The 20427-nt window shown below is 50.4% G+C and overlaps 1 protein-coding gene across 1 annotated transcript; it reads left to right on the top strand.

Moving 5' to 3' along the window:
* Window positions 1-3070: 3070 nt before the first annotated feature.
* Robo3 (roundabout guidance receptor 3) lies at window positions 3071-19994 on the top strand. Its single transcript, XM_021172673.2, has 28 exons — window positions 3071-3399; window positions 6461-6787; window positions 7086-7243; window positions 8264-8384; window positions 8481-8619; window positions 8866-8993; window positions 9209-9333; window positions 10971-11142; window positions 11398-11603; window positions 11828-11909; window positions 12192-12357; window positions 12900-13066; window positions 13599-13714; window positions 13904-14129; window positions 14304-14425; window positions 14665-14836; window positions 15169-15354; window positions 16053-16076; window positions 16155-16197; window positions 16407-16546; window positions 16898-17092; window positions 17232-17370; window positions 17510-17722; window positions 18121-18272; window positions 18404-18514; window positions 18706-18882; window positions 19275-19504; window positions 19803-19994. The coding sequence occupies exons 1-28, from the start codon at window positions 3240-3242 to the stop codon at window positions 19812-19814; spliced, it is 4209 nt and encodes a 1402-aa protein (XP_021028332.1). The 5' UTR covers window positions 3071-3239; the 3' UTR covers window positions 19815-19994.
* Window positions 19995-20427: the final 433 nt, after the last annotated feature.

Below are 20427 nucleotides of genomic sequence, written 5' to 3'. Positions count from 1 at the left end.
CTCTGGATGTGAAACAGGAGTTCAAGACTATCCTTTTATATGAGGCCACTCTGGGCTACATGCATCCCTGTCTCAACCAACAAACAACAAGATGCACAAAACAAACAAACAAACAAACACCCAGAAGAAAATGGAGATGCTTGAAATTGAGCTCTGGCTCTTCCTTCAGCCCAAGATGGAAGCTCAAAAGTCAAAGGCACAAGTGAACCCCACCAAGGGCAATACAAAGGCAGTGCACTGCAGATTAGAAAATGGAGGAGTGAGTGTTGCTGCGGATCCCAGCTAAACAAAAGATAAAAGCCAAAGTTGTGATCTTGGTTGCAGTCTGGTGTGTGGAGGTAAGCAGGAGCCATTCTTTGCACAACTGCCTTTGGAAGCAGCTCACAGAGCAGCTATACTTAAAGAGGTCAAGGACTTGTTTCCTGCCTGCCCTGGGACCAGAGTAATGAGTCAGAGAAAATGAGGGAAGGCTGAAGAATTGCTGGACTTGTGACCTCCATTGGGTCATCTCTTCTTACTCTGGGTTCCACCTCTGCCAGTGGAGAATCTCTGGGGACCCTGGGGGATGGGGAAGTGGAAAAAGGAGATGGAAGTAACTTGTGATATAGATGGCATAACTTAATCTCCTAGCCATCTCCCTTGAGTTCTTAGCCCTCTTTTGTCTTTAGATCTGGCTGGTTTTCTGAGAAGAAATAATATCCTAGAGATACAACAAACACAGCAAAGGAAAGAGTGGAGAAAGACAATCAGGAAAATAGGGTGTGTTTTTTTTTAAGTTAGTTTTAAAAATAGGAGAGAGGGAAGGGGGGAGGGAAGGGGGAGAGAGAGAGAGAGGGGAGAGAGACAGAGACAGAGAGAGAGAGAGAGAGAGAGAGAGAGAGAGATTGGTGAGATTCACAAGATGGACCAGATAGGGGCCAAGAGTCCTAGAAAAATGGCTTTCCTCCATTTGTTCAGCATCCAAACCCAGATGACAGGGATTAGGAGGAAGCGGTGCCCACGGGCTGCGCTGCTGCCTCCGCTTAGGGAACCCAGAGCAAATACGCCCTGATCCCCACATAAAGGGCCAATTAACTGTGCGGTCTCCAGAAACAAATCCGCTAACAGGGTGACAAGCCCCTAGACGCCAGGCGGGGGTGTGTTTGCCCAGAGGCCGGCCGGGAGCAAATCAAGGGATTAGCATAGGGCAAAATCTGCATGGTTAGGGGGTTTCCAGCCTTCCCAGCTCCAAAGCAGGGCCATGAAGTTAAGTTTCTGCCTTGCTTGGGCTTCTAATGTGATGGAACCCGCAAGACCGGCCAGCAGAAGGCCAAACAAACGGTCTTAAGATTCTGAGGATCAGACCAGATGAACTAGTCCTCTTCATCCTTAACCCTGAAGGGATTGTTCTCAAATGGTGATGTCTTCTGATTGGCAAATTCAGCACACACACACCCCTTCCTTACCTCTCCGGCTGAATGTGGTCTAGCACTACAGCAAGCCCCTAGATGAGGGTCTGATGTATCTCTTTAGTGCCCTAGCCTACCCCATTCTCAAGATCTGCCCAGGTTTTGTCTTCTGTGGATGCACCAGGGACCCAGTTCAGCACCCACAGATGACACTGGCGTGTCAGCTCCCAGGGCTCTAAGTCCCGTGGGACTGTTGAGCCCCATCAACCCTCACCATTTAGTTCATCCCACCTTGAGCTCTCTGGTCCTGGACCGAGGACTCCGAAGCACTAAAAATGCCCCCAGAATTCCGTGGGCAGGAGACTGGATTGTAGGGACAAACTGGCTGGTGGAGCCATGCTCCTCTACTCTTGACCTACTTTCGGTTTGGAATCTGCCACAGCTTCATCTTCCATCCCGGAATTGAGTAGCCTATAGCGCTCTGAGCTGTCTTCCTGTGCAGGTGTCCCCTTACGGATCAGAAGCAGCCGCTGCACGATTACATAGCCTAAGAACAATCCAAACACTTACTTGTCCGCAGAACCTACAGGATGGGAAAGCCACGATCTCTTGCTCCACATTCAACATCATTTCCAGTCTAAGAAAAAGTGTGTGCAGGAGAGGGGCAAAAGCAAAGATGGTTGACTGCAACATCTCCAAGGCTAAAATAACCCCTATTCGAGACAGAACTGGGGCTTTCGTTTTCCTGTTGCACACCCCACCCCACCTCACCCCGACCCGGAGGATAAACAGCTGTTATCTGGTTCCAGCAGTTTCACACAATTTGACATTCACCCGGTCTGTGACACTTTGCTTCCTTTGTTCTAGACTTTTGGTCTCTTCAAAACTGTCAAACAACTTCCTAAAACATGTCATAGTGGAGCAATGAACTATGCTAATAGGTGCGTGCTGCCTGGATTCTCGGAGTCTCCTCCAATTTTACTCAGTTCTGAGCACCCGGCCAGATTTCCTGACGGGCGGGGGGCATCTGGAGCAGGACTCCAGGTCAAGTTGGATCGCTGTATCCCTGTGGGTTCCTAGTGGCAAACCTCAGGATTAGGGGGAATCGGATGCGCACGTGGGGCGGGAGGTGATCCAGCGGTGGAATTCTCTTCTTCCCCTCCACCCCCACTCCCAGGTATCCTAGCATCCTGCGCTCACGTTTCCAGGACCCAGAATTTGAAAGGCACTGGAAGCTGGGACATTGAGAGCTCAATAGTGTCTGTTCTCCCAATGCCTCAGTTTCCCTGACGTCCAAGAAAAGAAATAATTCCTGCTATAATTTTAGAAAGAAGAGCTGAGTCTGACAGATGCTCAGTCCGCGGGGAGAGAGAGAGAGAGAGAGAGAGAGAGAGAGAGAGAGAGAGAGAGAGAGAGAGAGGGAGAGGGAGAGGGAGAGAGAGAGAGAGAGAGAGAAAGTCTCCCGCCAGGTTCAGAGCAACATTTGATGAGAGGAGTGTGGGGCGGGGACTCTAACTTGCGCGCGGCCCTGCTAGTGGCCATTCTGGTGGAGGTGGGGGTATGGAGGAAGGCGGATTAAGCCCTTAATTACGGTGTGATCCGAGTGGCACCTGCTTTCCGCCCGCCCAGCTCCCAGGGGATTCTGGCACTGGGGGGTGGAGAGAAGAACCAGCGAAGGAGGACAGCCCGCGCAGAGGCACGGCCGGTACCCAGGCACGCCTGCAGGACAGCGGCATCGTGGCTGCCGCAGCGCGCAAAGGCTGTGGAGGGGCTTACGGCTCCCGGCCCACGGGTCCCAGACCCAGGGCCTGGGCTCCGAGGCCCCTGCCCAAGACCCAGGCGGGCTGCGCTATGCTGCGCTACCTGCTTAAAACACTACTACAGATGAACTTGTTCGCGGACTCCCTGGCCGGGGACATCTCCAACTCCAGCGAACTACTCTTCGGCTTCAACTCCTCGCTGGCAGCGCTCAACCCTAGTCTGCTTCCTCCTGGAGACCCCTCTCTCAATGGTGAGACTGTTCGATGGGGACCTTAGATTTGGAGATCGGGATGAGAGGGCTGCTTGGAAGGGAAGGTCTCCATCCTTTCCAGGACCCAGGGGCACCTGTCAGGGCCCTCCTGGGAAGTGGGGTCCCAAAGGAGCATCTGAGTTGGTGTATTTGCCTGTGGTGGAGGGCTGCTGAGCCCCTTCCTCCTCATCTCTCCTGCTATCCACTTACCACACCCACCCCAGGTGGGAGAACTGTAAAGGGCAAGTTCCAAGCTAAGAAGGAAGGTTAGAAGAGGGCACGATGTCGCCAGTCGGCCAAGGCTAAACCGGGCACTAAGTGATCCACCCAAGTAGCAGATGCCACTTCCAGGACCTAAAGTTTTCAAAAACCTCGCTCAGAGCAAGGGTGGGAAAGCCCTCAACTTTGTAGGTGTTTTTACGCGGAGGGTCAAAGTCAGCGATCTTCTCAAGGAAACTTAGTATTAAGCTTGTATCCCCAGTGAGACCCACAGCTGACCCAGCCTGGCAGAGCGATGGCGAGGTCGTTACTGCTAATTACAGTGATTAATAAATAACTTGAGACAGCGCTGCCCCCCTGAGCGCTGCAGGCAGTCTGGAGAGAGGCCTGATCGCGCTCCCTGCTGGCTATGTCGGGAACTCTCCCTCTGGGAAGCCTCTGCCCAACTTAGGCTAGGGCCTCGGACTCTGGCCACGGTCCACCTTTGCGCTCTCTCTCTCTCTCTCTCTCTCTCTCTCTCTCTCTCTCTCTCTCTCTCTCTCTCTCTCTCTCTCTCTCTCTCTCTCTCTCTCTCTCCCTCCCTCCCTCCCTCCTGTCTCTCCCCCCTGGTACTCAGGTGCAAGGGAGGAGCCCCAGAGCCCTATTTGCATGGCCATTAGCTATTCATTAGGCTGCTGTCGAAGCATCTCCAGAGACCAGGAATGACAGGGAAGAAATTCCAGGGAAAGAGAGCTCTCGGCTGTGTCTGCAGGAATTAGAGGGAAAGGGTGGATCAAAAGGGTGTTGTGTGGAAGGAGTTTGAAGATGGCTGAGATTCTCCAGTCTTGCCACCTTTGAGGAATCCCAAGAGACCAAGCAGTTATTTTCTCGGATTTTTTTACTCACCTAGAGCTGTATACCAGACATCTACCTTTTTACTTAAGCTTGAAAAGCCAGGGAGGGACGATGGTTGTTGGTCGCTACACTGCCACTAGGGAAGAAAAACAAAACAAAACAAAACAAAACAAAAAACAAAACAAAACAAAACAAAAAAACAGCTATGGAGGATAAAGAATAGGGCAGTGACCACAAAAGCATAGAGCAAAATCTTGGCAGCAGGGAACTTAAGTGTATTTTCATCACATATGAGAGGTTTTTGAAGTAGAGATGGGATGGGTTTAGAAATACTAGAGCCTAGAGTCTCATTCAGGTAGAAACTGTAGGAGCCATATTAAAGTGCTGGGGAAGAAAGGATATTAAATAATGGTAAACTTGTCATAGCTACTGATGTGTCTTGCATCTTTTGGGGGGCTTTGAACTCCCACATTGCAGATAAGGAAGTGAAATTTAGAGACCTGAACCTTTTTGTTTTTGAGACCTAGACTATGTAACTTAGACGCCTTCACACCCAGAGCAGTGGGCTTACAGGCATGGGCCACCAACGGGCTGCAATTAAATAAGATGTCCAACTTACTAACTCTGGGAAGTGTCAAATCTGAGATTCTAGCTCAGAGTATTTCGAAGCCAAAACCTGGGCTCTAGCCATTCCAGGGGCCTCTCTCGGTGGAGTGTTTCCAAAACAGGATTGGGATGGGACAGAGGAAAGAGATGCGTGAGCAGCAGAGATTCCTTCCATCTGGAAGGGAAAAGACTGAGAAATTTATTCTCTTCCATACGTGGGAAAGAAACTGATTTTACTCCGAGTAATCAAATCAACTACCAGGGTGGAGCCTGCACCCGCCATGCCCCAGCATTCTCTATACCAGAACTCTTAAAAGGAAGGGCAAGAAACGAAACCTAATCCCCCACTGGGCTTAGAACCAAGAGGTCTCTGAGGATATTGGAACAGGGTAGGCGGGGTGGGGGCGAGAGAGAGCCGCAGAACAGATGCGCCCAAGAGTCCCTGGTTATTTAAGGACACCAGATTGTGCAAGGCTTCAGCGCCGCCTACTGGCAGAAGCGAATAGGTCTGACTGAGAGCTCAGTATTTAACTATCCTGCATAGGTGAGAATGAGGATACAATGGGGGCATGGGAACATTTGTGGATGAGGATGACACCTGGGTCCCAAACCTGAGGCAGGAGATGAACCAGCTTCAGGAAGGAGGTCTGTAGGACAAGAGAAAGACAGGGGCAGAATGTACAGAGAAATGGTTTCAAGAGAGGTAAGGAGGATAGGAATTTCTTGATTTTTAAAACTGTACCTTTTAGGAAAAGCAGCGCCACTCAAATTTCCACTTCCAACATGTTTAATTTCTGTGACTTCACAGGATTCCTGGAAATAGGGGGGGAAAAACCGTGATTACCTGGGGCTTCAGAGCATTCAAATTAAGAACTTTTCTAGTCTTAGCCCCAGCCCTTAACAGCTTTTCTTATACGAAGAATCCAGGACAATTAATTTTGTCCATTTCATCTGTGGGAGCAGAGATCATCAGAGATGAATAATCTAGTGTCTGCTGCGGTATGGTATGCATGGTTGGTTGCTCACTGAACAAGAATTATATGCGATCCAGTGTGTGTGAGTGCAAATCAACTTGCTAGGGTACAGGTTCCTCACCAAAGCATGCTCAGCCATCGCTCACTAGTCAAGAAATGAGGCCTGCATCTCAAGAAGACCCAGGAAGCCTTCCTAGGAGTCTGTGCTCTGATCCCTCTATAGATCTGCTATCTGAGGGCGGTTCCGTTGTTCCAGGCTAAGGCTTACCAGAGCCTACAGAGCAGGAGGACAGGTGGGCCGATGTAGATGACTCTAGCAAAGGAAGAATGGGAGATGAATGAGGCAGAGGGTTCTCTTACTCTTCAGAGCAAACCTGGTCTTCCCTCAGTTGCTTTGCCTGTGTACTTGGAGTTACCTTCTTCTCCAGGGTCAAGAGTTGGATCAGAAGATGCCATGCCACGCATCGTGGAGCAGCCGCCAGATCTGGTGGTTTCCAGGGGCGAGCCTGCTACTCTGCCCTGTCGTGCCGAAGGCCGGCCTCGACCCAACATCGAGTGGTACAAGAATGGGGCGCGCGTGGCGACTGCACGGGAGGATCCGCGTGCTCACCGTCTGCTGCTGCCCAGCGGTGCCCTCTTCTTTCCCCGCATTGTGCACGGGCGTCGCTCTCGGCCTGACGAGGGTGTCTACACCTGTGTGGCTCGCAACTACCTGGGAGCAGCGGCTAGCAGAAACGCCTCTCTGGAAGTAGCTGGTAAGAGAGTTCGTCAGCTGATGCTTCTAGAACCTGGGGCACTCCGGAAGGCCAACAGAGAGTCGGCCTGGGGGCGGGGTGGAGTGGGGTCAGTCCAATGAACGTCTTTTTTTGGGACAGAGACCTTTGGTCTCTAACACCAAACCTTGACCATGGGGGAGGAAGTAGATTTGACTTGGTATTTCAGGAAACCAGGTCAGTTGTGACCTATGACCTATGACACTCAGCTCCTGTTAACATCATTCTACCTTGTTTATTTTTCTGACCTTTCTCCCCATGGTCCCTTCTCTATTCTCAGTCCTCCGTGATGATTTCCGACAATCGCCTGGGAACGTGGTGGTAGCGGTGGGGGAGCCAGCAGTAATGGAATGTGTGCCCCCTAAGGGTCACCCAGAGCCTTTGGTGACCTGGAAGAAAGGCAATATAAAGCTTAAGGAAGAGGAGGGAAGGATCACCGTGAGTGTGTGTATATGTGTGTACACATTCACATACATGTAGGCAATCACCGTGAGTGTGTGTATATGTGTGTACACATTCACATACATGTAGGCAATGAATCTAGGACATGCCTCAAAGGAGGAAGTCTTGAGTCTAAGACAGTGCTTCTCAGCCTCTGGGCTGTAACCTCTTTGGGGGCTGCATATCAAATATTCTGGATATCAAATATTTACATTACAATTCATAACAATCACAAAATTACAGTTATGAAGTACCAACAAAAAATTTTTATGGTTGGGGGTCACCACAACATAAGAAACTGTATGTGGGCTGGTGAGATGGCTCAGTGGCTAAGAGCACTGACTGCTCTTCCGAAGGTCCTGAGTTCAAATCCCAGCAACCACGTGGTGGCTTACAACCACCGGTAATGAGATCTGATGCCCTCTTCTGGTGCCTCTGAAGACAGCTACAATGTACTTATGTATAATAATAAATAAATCTTAAAAAAAAAGAAATTGTATGCATTAAGGGATGGCAGCATCAGGAATGTTGAGAACCACTAGTCTTAAGGGACTTGAGACCTATGAATAATGTCTTGGTACTGTACAGAAGATGATTTGAAACTAAGCTACTAAGTAAAGAACTCAGGTTTGTCTTTGTTTTTGTTTGTTTGTTTTTGTTTTTGTTTTTTTGTGGAAAGAGCTTGGGTATGTAGGTGCATACCTCTAATCCCAGCACTTGGGTGGCAGAGGCAGGCAGATCCTTGAATTTAAAGCCAGTCTGGTCTACAAAATGATTTCTAGAGCACCCCTCCCCTAAAAAAAAAAAAAGTCAAGAGAGAACACCATGATGCCCCAAAGCCCCCATATCTGACACATGAATCAACTTCATTAGCTTACTATAAGGAACCAAGTAAAATTTACATACACATGTACACACATGTACAAGCATGCACACACTCACAAACATTTTGATGTAAAGGACCAATCACAAACATTTTGACTGTAAAGGACCAATTTTACCATTGTTATTCCCCAGATACGTGGAGGAAAGCTGATGATGTCACACACATTCAAGAGTGATGCTGGCATGTATATGTGTGTAGCCTCCAACATGGCTGGAGAACGAGAGAGTGGGGCAGCTGAACTTGTGGTACTGGGTAGGCACCGGGCATTTTGGAGTTATGGGAGTATGTAGCCCAGTGAGCAAGTAGCTGTGCAGTACCCCTGACAGTTCAATGGCTCCTACTCTGTAGAGCGTCCCTCATTTCTGCGTAGACCAATAAACCAGGTTGTCCTGGCTGATGCCCCTGTGAATTTCCTGTGTGAGGTGCAGGGAGATCCCCAGCCCAATCTACACTGGCGCAAGGATGATGGGGAGCTGCCCACTGGCAGGTGAGAAGCCCCTTCCTTTTGACAACAGAGGGAACCCAGGAACTCCAGACCCTACCTGGCCATGGCATAGAGAAATTTATTTCCCAGAACTAGTGGTCCCTGGTTAAACTTACTTCATATAGTGGGTGCCATCTTCTGTACCATTTGAACTGCCCCTTGCCTATCTTGACCCTGGTGTTTGTTCTGGGGGAGAGAGACGGGGTTTGTAGCTGTGACCAACCCAGCTTGGTGTGGGGAGTGGAGCAGGTATGAGATTCGGAGTGACCACAGCCTTTGGATCGACCAAGTGAGCTCTGAAGACGAGGGGACATACACGTGTGTAGCAGAGAACAGTGTGGGCCGCGCAGAGGCATCTGGCTCCCTCAGTGTTCACGGTGAGGGCTCTTCCTGGGTCAGCTTGCAGGGGTGATATGAGGGGTGGTGTTGGAGGAGAATGGGGGAGAGAGGAGAGAACAGGAGGCATGGGTAGATCACATGAGATACTTCTGGAGAGAGAAACGATCAAACCAAAGAGATCTGAGCAATTAATCTAGCTTTGGACTTCCCTACCACTGAATCCGGCTTCTTTTTTTGTCTCTCTCCTTCCCAGTCCCACCACAATTTGTGACTAAGCCCCAGAACCAGACAGTAGCTCCCGGAGAAAACGTGTCATTCCAATGTGAGACCAAAGGAAACCCTCCACCTGCCATCTTCTGGCAGAAGGAAGGGAGTCAAGTACGTAGCTCATTCCAAAGCGCTGACCAATTTTCCTTCTGGATCTTTCTCTCCCTCCACTTTTTGTAAACTTCTCTCTCAGTTTCCTGTCCCAGAAACTCTTGCAGGTTGAGAGGGGCAAATAAAACAATGAAGATAAAAAGGCCAGGAGCATCTGGGCCCTTGGACAATTCAGTGATAATGCAGCAATATGTTAGGTGGTGCCGAGCAATTCGGAGTGGCAAGTTCTGAGAGAATCTTGATGTGTTGACCAGTGCTGTCTTGAAAGTAGAAATCTAGCTAAGTTTTTCCTCCCCCAAACTATCTGGACCTTGGCTTTTGGACCTGGAAACCAAGTATTGAAGGAATTAAAGTTTCCTAGGGTAGACGATTTGCTCTATTGATCACTCATTCCACCAGGGGTGCTCACAGCCATCTCCTTTCCACCTAGTGAACGAATCCAGATCACACTACCCAAAAGAATGGAATTTACAACCTTAGTGATTTTCTCTATGGAAAGAGTGGGCACTGTGCTACAGGGTCACTATAGTAAATCTGATTATCTCCACACTTCAGGAAAACTACAAGATTTTTGTCCCAAGCCCATAGTCACAATTTCCCAATGTCTCCAGTTCTTGTGACTGTTATGTTTTAATTAGGTCCCCATGGGGATGAAAATGGTGTTGGTAGGAAAGAGTAAGAGAGGGTCAGTCAGAGTCTTAGCCTGGCCTGTTGTCCAGAGACCCAAACCTGTTTTCCTTCCTTCCCACATCTCTATCGAAAGTAAAACACTAAGCCAGAAAATATTTAACATTTATCACAGTGCTTTATAAAACATTGACATGATTCCTTCATACTGAGTTTGACCCCTAAGCTTTTAGAGCCAAGTTTGGAGAAACTGGGGCTCATAAAGATATACTTGCCCAGAGGTTTTTTTGTTTTTTAAGATTTATTTATTTATTTATTTATTTTATTATATGTGTGTACACTGTAGCTGTCTTCAGACACTCCTGAAGAGGGTATCAGATTTTTGTTACGGATGGTTGTGAGCCATCATGTGGTTGCTGGGATTTGAACTCAGGACTTTTGGAAGAGCAGTCGGCGCTCTTAACCGCTGAGCCATCTCACCAGCTCCAGAGGTTTTATTTTAGTTGTTGTTGGTTAGTTGGCTCTTCTTTTTTTTTAAAAAAAAGATTTATTCATGTTCATTGGTATTTTGTTTGAATGTATGTTTGTATGAGGGTGTCAGTTCTACCAGAACTGGAATTACAGACAGTTGTAAGCTGCTATCTGGATTCTGGGAACTGAACCCAGGGCCTCTAGAAAAGCAGCCAGTGCTCTTAACCCCTGAGCCATCTCCCCAGACCCCAGGTGGTTCATCTTCTGAGCTAAGGCTGGTCTCTTAACTTGTGATCCTCCTGCCTTATCTCAGAGCTTAGTTTCTTAGAGTTTCTCAACCAATAAAGTCACAGAACTGGGGCATGGACCCCAAGAGCTTCTAATAAATGCCTGTCCTTTTTGTCAGTTACCCTAACTAATTTGGATCATGTCAATGGTTGGAGGCAGAGTGCAAACTAAAATCTTAGAGTTTCGCTCAGCAGGTATAGGGTTCTCTACATCCTGCCCATTCCCCATCTTGTTTCCTTGCTCTATCCTAGGTCCTGCTTTTCCCTAGTCAGTCACTCCAGCCCATGGGACGCCTCTTAGTCTCTCCAAGAGGCCAGCTCAACATCACTGAAGTAAAGATCGGGGATGGTGGCTACTATGTGTGCCAGGCTGTCAGTGTGGCTGGTAGCATCCTAGCAAAGGCCCTATTAGAGATAAAAGGAGGTATGTGTTCGTGGAGAGTGGGTTGGACCCAGAATCTGCAAAGACATTGTTTAAAGAGATGTTTCCCTTGGATGCTGTTCAATGTGTCTAAAGGGGAAATGACATTTTTCTGAGGGACATTCTTGATGTTTGGAAACTAGCAGCAAAATAGTCCCAGTCAAAGCCCTCTTGGATGACAAGGAGGGAGGAATGAGGTGATGAAACAAATAAGGCAGAAGGACAAAGGTTTCCTGACCCAAGTTCTCCCTCTCTCAGCCTCCATAGATGGGCTACCTCCCATCATTCTCCAGGGACCAGCCAATCAGACACTGGTACTTGGCTCTTCTGTATGGCTGCCATGCAGAGTGATTGGAAACCCCCAGCCCAACATCCAGTGGAAGAAGGATGAGAGGTGGCTGCAGGGGGATGACTCACAGTTCAACTTAATGGACAATGGCACTCTACACATTGTCAGCATACAGGTGAGTGACATCCCTGGAATCCTTGTAACTGGAAAATAGCTATCTGGTCCACATTCCAACTCTAGTAAGTACCAACTAGGCATCTAATCCATTTCTACCTCTCTGCTCTCTCAGACTTCCTAAAGTATCCAGCATCCTCCTCATCCTTCTGTTACCTGCCTCTCCACCCCTTCACCCTACTTTGCTCCATTCCCAGTGGGCCAGCACTCTACCTTCTCCTACAGGAGATGGACATGGGTTTCTACAGCTGTGTGGCCAAGAGTTCCATAGGGGAGGCCACATGGAATAGCTGGCTTAGGAAGCGAGGTAAGTTTATCCATCAGTCTAGTCTTGCAGTAGCTTTCTCCAGGTTTGTTTTAAGAATAGCCAATATCTTCCAAGCCTCAGGCTTAATTTTATCTTCCAAACACTATGTTGGTGGGGATGAGGATGAACTGGTGCACTCGGGAGGCAGATGTGAGTCTGGGTTAATATACTATGCTACCTCATAGCCATTGCCACTTTTGGAGCTCCACAGCTTTTCTAGGAAGGAGGCATGTCTCACTTCCTTCACCAGTCTATCTATCTAATGATAATCTATCACTGCAGAAGATTGGGGAGCATCACCAGGTCCAGCAACAGGACCCAGTAATCCTCCAGGGCCTCCCTCTCAGCCAATAGTCACAGAAGTAACCGCAAACAGCATTACCTTGACCTGGAAGCCCAATCCACAGTCTGGGGCCACAGCTACCTCCTATGTGATAGAGGCCTTCAGGTATGGAGAGGATGTTGTGTGTCTGTGTGCTTGCAAGTGTACATGTGTAGGTGTATATGTGCACATAGAGACCACAGCATAGTATCAAGTGGCCTCCCCTAGGGTCTGTAAAACAGTCTTGCTTTGAATCTGGGTCTCACTAATTGGTTAGACAGGCTGACTTGTCAGCTCTGAGGATCTGCCTGTCTCTACCCTCCTCCCCCAACAAATGCTAAGATTTAGAGATGCGTGCCACCATACCTGGGGTTTATGTGGGTGCATGGGATGTGAACTCAGGTCCTCGTGCTTGCAGGACTTTAAAGTCCTCAGCAGGCCTTTACCTACTGAGCTGTCTCTCCAGGCCCATGGAAACAATTGTTGAATACAAAGCCAGAGAGTTAAAAAGAGGGGGGATCCTATGTCCTTAGGACTTTTGCTATTTTGGAAAAATGATTGTCTAGGCCTTCTCTCCCAAGATAAAGTTCTCTAGGGAATGGGTGAAACTGAGTAGACAGGTTGGGCATTCCTGGATTAGACACTCCTGCCATCTCTTTCCTTCTTAGCCAAGCAGCTGGCAACACGTGGCGGACGGTGGCCGATGGGGTGCAGCTGGAAACTTACACCATCAGTGGCCTGCAGCCCAACACCATCTACTTATTCCTAGTGAGAGCCGTTGGAGCCTGGGGCCTCAGTGAACCCAGTCCTGTCTCTGAGCCTGTTCAAACCCAGGGTAAGGCCAGAGGCCTTATGGGCCTGAGTATGAATGAGGGACAGCAGAGAGTAGCCCTCACCCCATCCAAACCACAGAATGGTGGCAGTACACCAGATTTTCTTTTGATATGCCAGGTCTATACCGATGGCCCCAGACTACAGCAGGAAGTCATGCTTCTCTTTCATGGAAGGCCCAAGAAGGGGAGGAGGGGAAAATGAGGGCATGTGATCGGCATCCATCTCAGTAACGCCTTACCATTGAACCTCTTAACCACATGCAGTACAAGATTGTTAAGGCTAAAAGGGACTTGGGGGAATCAAGTGCACATAGGAGACAATGATTTGAGGCCTTTAATGAATGCAGAAGGGAAAAGAAAATTCATACTAGCCTCTCCTCCTGGTTACCTCTGTAAAAGATTCCCCTAACGCAGCTGTGCTATGCAGCAATGCATTACAGTCTGTGAGCCTGGCAGAGACAGAAGATAAACATAGCCTTAGTACAACAGTCTTGCCTTTGGTGGCCCCTGCTGACTGGGCTCTTTGCTCAGCAGACAGCAGCCTATCTAGGCCAGCGGAGGACCCGTGGAAAGGCCAGCGAGGGGAAGTGGCTGTGCGAATGCAGGAGCCCACTGTCCTTGGGCCCAGAACTCTGCAGGTTTCCTGGACTGTGAGTGTGGCATAGGGATGTGGTTAGAGATGGCATGGCGATGGGGGCCATGAGGGCATCTGAGGAGTGATGGGGAGTCATGGATGAGAGGCTAGGGAAGGCAGGAGCGGAATAGGGTTTGGGCTTGGAAGTCCTGTGTGGCTGCAGCCTCCTCCGGGACTCGAACACACTCTTCTCTATTTCCTATAGGTGGATGGTCCAGTCCAGCTGGTGCAAGGATTCCGTGTGTCTTGGAGGATTGCAGGCCTTGACCAGGGAAGCTGGACAATGCTAGACCTACAGAGTCCACACAAGCAAAGTACTGTGCTAAGAGGACTGCCCCCAGGGGCCCAAATCCAGATCAAGGTGCAAGTCCAAGGCCAGGAGGGGCTGGGGGCTGAAAGCCCTTTTGTGACCAGGAGCATTCCCGAGGAGGGTAAGGATGTGATGCAGAGTGATATAGACTGGAGAGGAGGAAGAGGAGGGAGATTTGAACAGCAATGTAGGAAGGGAGGATGTTCTGTCATGTAAGAACTGGGAGGATGAAACTTGAGGCAGCTTGCAATGACCGTCTGTGTCCTTCTTCTTACCATGCTCCACCCTGGGCTAGCCCCCAGTGGCCCCCCTCAGGGAGTGGCTGTGGCCTTGGGGGGTGATCGCAACAGCAGTGTCACTGTATCCTGGGAGCCTCCACTTCCCTCCCAGCGAAATGGGGTCATCACTGAATACCAGGTACAGAGTTAGCCTGGGGATTGGGTGAGTGGGCTGGGCACTGGGAGTGGGTTAGGGGAGGTGAGACATAGGGCCAAAAGTTATGGCGGAGGATGGAGGTAATCTTTGGGTCTGGGAAACGTCTGAGAGAGAGGAAACGGGTTCAAAGCATTGTCTCCAGTTTCCCCTAGCTGCAACCTCGTTTTTCCTTGGGACCTAAATCCAGCTCCTGACCACGCTTGTATCCGGGATCTCTCTAGATTTGGTGCCTGGGTAATGAAAGCCGATTCCACCTCAATCGATCTGCAGCAGGTTGGGCACGCTCTGTGACGTTCAGCGGACTGCTACCGGGCCAGATCTATCGAGCCCTGGTGGCAGCAGCTACCAGTGCTGGTGTGGGCGTGGCCAGTGCTCCAGTGCTAGTGCAGCTGCGTGAGTCTGGTGGTGGGCATGGGAGAGCAGAGCTAGAGAACTTGGGGAGCCAAAAGTGGCAGAGCTTTAATTCCCTCACTCGAGAGGCACAGGCGGCTGACTGTGAATTCGAGGCCAGCCTGATCTACACAGAGAGTTCCAGGCTAGCCAAGGATACAGTGAGATCTTGTCTCAAAATAAATAAATAGAATGAAATGAGGCAATAAAAATTTTAAAGTAATAAAAAATAACCTGAGGGAATAGTGGGGTAGTTGGATTTACGGATCCGGAATGACGCCGTCCGAGCCCCTGGATTTCGGGTTTGTCTCCTTTCATCTTTCTGAACCCCACAGCATTCCCTCCGGCGGCAGAGCCCAGGCCTGAGGTCAGCGAGGGGCTGGCGGAACGGTTGGCTAGGGTGCTGCGGAAGCCTGCTTTCCTAGCTGGCAGCAGCGCAGCCTGCGGGGCGCTGCTACTTGGGTTCTGCGCCGCCCTCTACCGGCGCCAGAAGCAGCGCAAAGAACTCAGTCACTATACTGGTGAGAGCCACGCCTCCGGGCACTAGGATCCTACGTGGGAGGGGCTTCGGGGAGGCGGGGCCTCAACTGAGTGGGTGGGCGGGGCCTTAGGTGGGTCCAAGGAGAGCACTGCCCATTCGGCTGCCTCGCGGCGCTAACTGTGGAAAGCAAGTTTGGAAGTGAGAGGGCAGTTCTAGAGGGGGAAGTACCAGATTGGACAGAGGGGTTAGATTTAACACTGGGACACTGGTTTTGCAATTCAACCTCAGTAAATAGGAAAGTACCTTTCAAGTCAGAGGGCCTGTATGACCCCTTGATGTCTAGACTGGTCGGCTCAAAGATCTACTCCGTAATAAAAGTAATCTCTGAAGTTTGGTTACATGTAGGGATCACTTGTTAAAGTTTTAGGGAAAAAAAAAAGAGAAAATGAAGTCAGAAGGGGAACTGGTTCAAAGCCATCCTTATAGTGAGTTCAAGGACAGACTGGGCTACATGAAATCTTGTCTCAAAGTGGGGAGGGGGGAGGACAGAGACTGAATACAGGCAAAGAGACAGAGACAGAGAGTTAGAGACAGAGACAGACTTGAGTCTCATTCCAAGAAATTAGTATAAACATGAGTAGATTTGGAATGAGGATCGAGGAGTAGACAAACAAATGGAGTTCCCAACTACCCACCTCATTTCCCCTCTTCTTTTTCTTCTGGGTTCCTTTTCGGAAGCCTCCTTTGCCTACACACCTGCAGGTAAGCATCTCTACTCTGTGGGGTTCAGAACCCCAATACCAGGTCTTCTCTTACCACTTTCCCCTTTATCTCCCTCAGTGTCCTTTCCACACTCAGAGGGCCTTTCTGGATCCAGTTCCAGGTAATCCTTGGGACCTTTCTAACGATAATTGTTTCTACAGAGAGAGTGTCCCTTCCACTCCAGGCCTGACCACCTCTCCATGTCCAGCCTCTCCTAGTCCCTGCCCCTGACCATCGTTTCTGTCCTGTGACTCTTGATTTCTGCCATCTTCCTCCCTTCACCGGCCTCTTTTGGCTCCCCATTCCCAATATTCACCTGCTCCCCCTCAGGCCACCCATGGGCCTTGGCCCTGCTGCCTACCCATGGCTGGCAGACTCCTGGCCCCACCCACCTCGGAGTCCCTCAGCTCAGGAGCCCCGGGGGAGCTGCTGCCCCAGCAATCCTGATCCAGATGATAGATACTACAATGGTGAGGAACTCTAATTCCCTTAAGGGGGTACACCTACCCCATCCCCCAAGACTTAGCCTTCTGCCACCCTCACTTCTCACTCTGTCAGCTTCCTGGGGCACACTGAAGGGATCTGAGGAATCCTGGCCTTCCTGAGTTTGGTTAGAGCTTAGAGGACTGGGGGATGGACCGTGGGCTTGAGCTATATAGCACAACAATCAGTCCTTAACCTTGGCCTTGGTTTGACACATCAGATTTGGGGTGGGGGAGGAAGTTGATTCTATGGAATCTCCTTCTGCCTTCCATCTTCCTCTGTGCCCTATGTCTGTGTGTCTGCCTCCTCCCCTGGGCCTCCCTCTTTCTCCTCCTCAGAGGCAGGAATCTCCCTGTACTTGGCTCAGACTGCACGTGGTGCTAATGCCTCTGGTGAGGGTCCTGTCTACAGCACCATTGACCCAGTAGGGGAAGAGCTACAGACCTTCCATGGAGGGTTCCCTCAACACTCTTCTGGGGACCCAAGCACCTGGAGCCAGTATGCTCCCCCGGAATGGAGCGAGGGGGACAGTGGTATGACCCTCCTCACTTTAGTCCCATCCACAATATCCTCGATCCTCTGGCACCTGGCCTGTGACTTCCTTCTGACACACTGACTCATCTCTGGCTCTTTTCTGCATGCTCCTGGCATGCCCCTATCTCTCCTCTTCAGGAGCCAGGGGAGGCCAGGGGAAGCTTCTGGGCAAGCCTGTACAAATGCCATCTTTGAGCTGGCCAGAAGCCCTGCCACCACCTCCCCCTTCCTGTGAGCTGAGCTGTCCGGAGGGGACTGAGGAGGAGCTGAAGGGCAGGTAGGGATGCTGTCAGCAGCACATACCCCTCACATTTAGAGAAGCCAGAGACTTCCTAGAGCAGGGAGTGAGCAGAGAAGCTTCTAGAAAATGTGAAGCTATCCATTCCTTCGCTTCTCATCTTCCTTCCCCACCTCAGCTCAGATCTGGAAGAGTGGTGCCCACCAGTGCCTGAGAAAAGCCACTTGGTTGGGTCAAGCTCCAGTGGTGCGTGCATGGTGGCTCCGGCCCCAAGGGACACACCCTCCCCTACTTCTTCTTATGGACAGCAGTCCACAGCTACTCTTACCCCCTCACCTCCTGACCCTCCCCAACCCCCTACTGACATCCCACATCTCCATCAGATGCCCAGGTAAGGAGGTGTTGAATACCCTGAATATTATAGGCCCTCTACATACATTTGTTCAGTGGGTGGATGGATATATAGGGGAAGAGGGTTCAGAAGTCTCATGGCTGTGTTTAGATGACAGCATGCTGTGTGTGTGTGTGGGGGGGGAGATGGCGTCGAGCAGAGCTCTCACTCATCTTTCAGGCTCTCTCTCTCTCTCTCTTTGGAGTGGGTCTGCAAACTTCCAAGGCATTGCATACAAAAGTGGATGTCCTCACGCTCCCCTGGTTTGAGGCCTTGTGGGGGACAAATCATGTCTTGCTTATTCAAGTTTTAGGCTGAGGGTGCAGCACAATGCCTGGAGCAGAGTAAGCTCTTGATTCTGTGGTGTGAACACATGCTGAGGCCTTATGTCATTGCAGGAGAGTACCCCTTGGGCCAAGTTCTCCTCTCAGCGTATCCCAGCCTGCTCTGAGTAGCCATGACGGAAGGCCTGTTGGCTTGGGTGCTGGCCCGGTAGTCTCCTATCACGCTAGCCCCAGTCCTGTCCCTAGTACAGCCAGCAGTGCACCGGGTGAGTCTGATGACATTCAGCTTGCTTCCACCTCACTCTCTCTCCCTTCAAAACTTTATCTTCAACCTCCTTTCTCAATACCTTTCAATTGCCTCCCCATACCCCTCTCCCTTTGTCTCTTAATACTAAAGGGAGAACCCGTCAGGTAACTGGAGAGATGACTCCCCCACTCCATGGACACCGTGCTCGAATCCGGAAGAAACCCAAGGCTCTTCCCTACAGAAGGGAGCACAGTCCTGGGGGTGAGAAGAACCCTAGGCCTGGGAGATGGTGACAGTTAGTAGAGAGAATGGGCAAGAAACCAAGAAGAATGAAGCAGGTGACACCAAGCCTTGGGTCATGCATTTGCCTCCCAGTGTCAGGGATGGGGGAACGAGGAATATTAGTGTCTGAAGAAGCAGGAGACTTGGCTGAAAACGAGTTTTCTTCTCAGACTTGCCCCCACCACCCTTGCCACCACCAGAGGAAGAGACAAGCTGGCCCTTGGGTCTGCGGGCAGCAGGCAGCATGTCTTCCCTAGAGCGAGAGCGAAGTGGGGAGAGGAGAGTGGCGCAGGCAGTGCCTCTAGGGGCCCAACCTCTAGGGGCCCAACGTGGACCCCACCCAGATGGTAAGGAGAGCCAGGGCAGAGGGAGGGGACTGGAGGTTTGCGGAAGTCCCAGCTTCCATTGGATTCATGCGTCTGGTCAACATTGAAATTGTCTCTTGTTTCTTTCATTCCCTCTAAGTAAAAGTTCTCAGAGTCCCCACGACCCCCCCCCCCCAGGACTGAAGCCAAGGATGATGAAAAAGTAGGGTCTGGGTGCTCTGTCCTGTCCTCCCTTTCCTAATCTCTCTGTGCTCAGGAGCACCCCAAATGTTTCTGAACCCATATCATGTCAAAATCATGTGTTAGGCCTTCAACCTGCCGGTGCCCATCCCTCAGAAATTACCCAGAGCTGGGAGAGTTTACAGGGTGCCAGTGGACAAGTGGTGACAATCTGTTTCCTCCTGTGGGCCCAGCTGCACTTCTGGGTTGTGCTGCGGAAGAGGCCTGGCTTCCATACGGCAGACCAAGCTTCCTGAGCCATGCCCAGGGCACCAGCACCTGCTCTACCGCTGGTAGCAATTCTTCTAGGGGTTCCAACAGCTCTCGAGGTTCTCGGGGCTCTCGGGGCCCTGGACGCAGCCGAAGTCGAAGCCGGAGCCAGAGCCAGAGCCAGAGCCAGAGGCCAGGACGGAATCGCCGAGAGGTGGGAATCAAAGGACATAAAGAAGCAGAGCAAAGGGCTGGAAGGACAGGCCAAAGGGAAACAGAGAAGCAGTAAAGGGCTCCAGAGATCACAAAGAGAGGGACCAGGGAGGGTTGTAAGGGAGAAATCCTTGAGAAGAAATGACAAGGGCTGAGGGTGTAATGACACGTAAGAGGAGAGTCTGAGTATGCCATAGGAGGAGTAGATTAGAAAAAAAGGGCTGATTCCCTCCTATGCATGGCCTGTGACAAAATAGCAGATCCCCACCCCTGCATTACACACATTCTTTTCTCCTTAGGAACCAAGATGACCCTTCACCAAGCAATGAGCTTACTGAGGCTCCACAGTGCAAGAATGTGAACCCCTTCCCTGGTCAACCGATGTGGGCCAAGAGGAGCAAGGATGGGCAGACTTTCCTCCCAGCAATGATGCTTGTGACTCACTGAAGCACACTGTCTGCAACAGTTTTAGTTGTCTTGGGAATCAGAGAACTAGCTCTTTACTTTCCATCTCGTTCTTACTGAGACATGTTTGTACAAACAGAGAAAGAAAAAAGCCTCCGATCTGAGCCCTGGCCCCTGCTTGTTTTGTGCAGCGTTGTAGGTAGAGCAGGCTATGAAGGTCTGAAGGTCAATACACACTGGAAGCTTCTGCATGCTTTTGACTTTCTGTTAAAACTGCAAGCTAAGAACAGATGAGAAGTGATACTGGCCTGGACTGTGTCACAGAGGAACTGAAGCCACTGTCCCCCACTGTGTTTGTCCACTGTTCTCCAGTGTGTTAGGTCACTGTCCCCCAATGTTTTAGTCCACTGTCCTCCAGTGTGTTAGTCCACTATTCACTGACACACAAACAACTTAAGGAAAGAAAGGGTTATTTTCTCTGAGCTTTTCAGTACTGAGCCGACGGTTGGCTGGACCTTG

The sequence above is a fragment of the Mus caroli genome, chromosome 9, assembly GCF_900094665.2.
Source record: "Mus caroli chromosome 9, CAROLI_EIJ_v1.1, whole genome shotgun sequence".
Classification (NCBI taxonomy): Eukaryota; Metazoa; Chordata; class Mammalia; order Rodentia; family Muridae; genus Mus; species Mus caroli.
The sequence above is the reverse complement of the archived record's forward strand: the minus strand, read 5'-3'. Positions and strand labels throughout refer to the sequence as shown.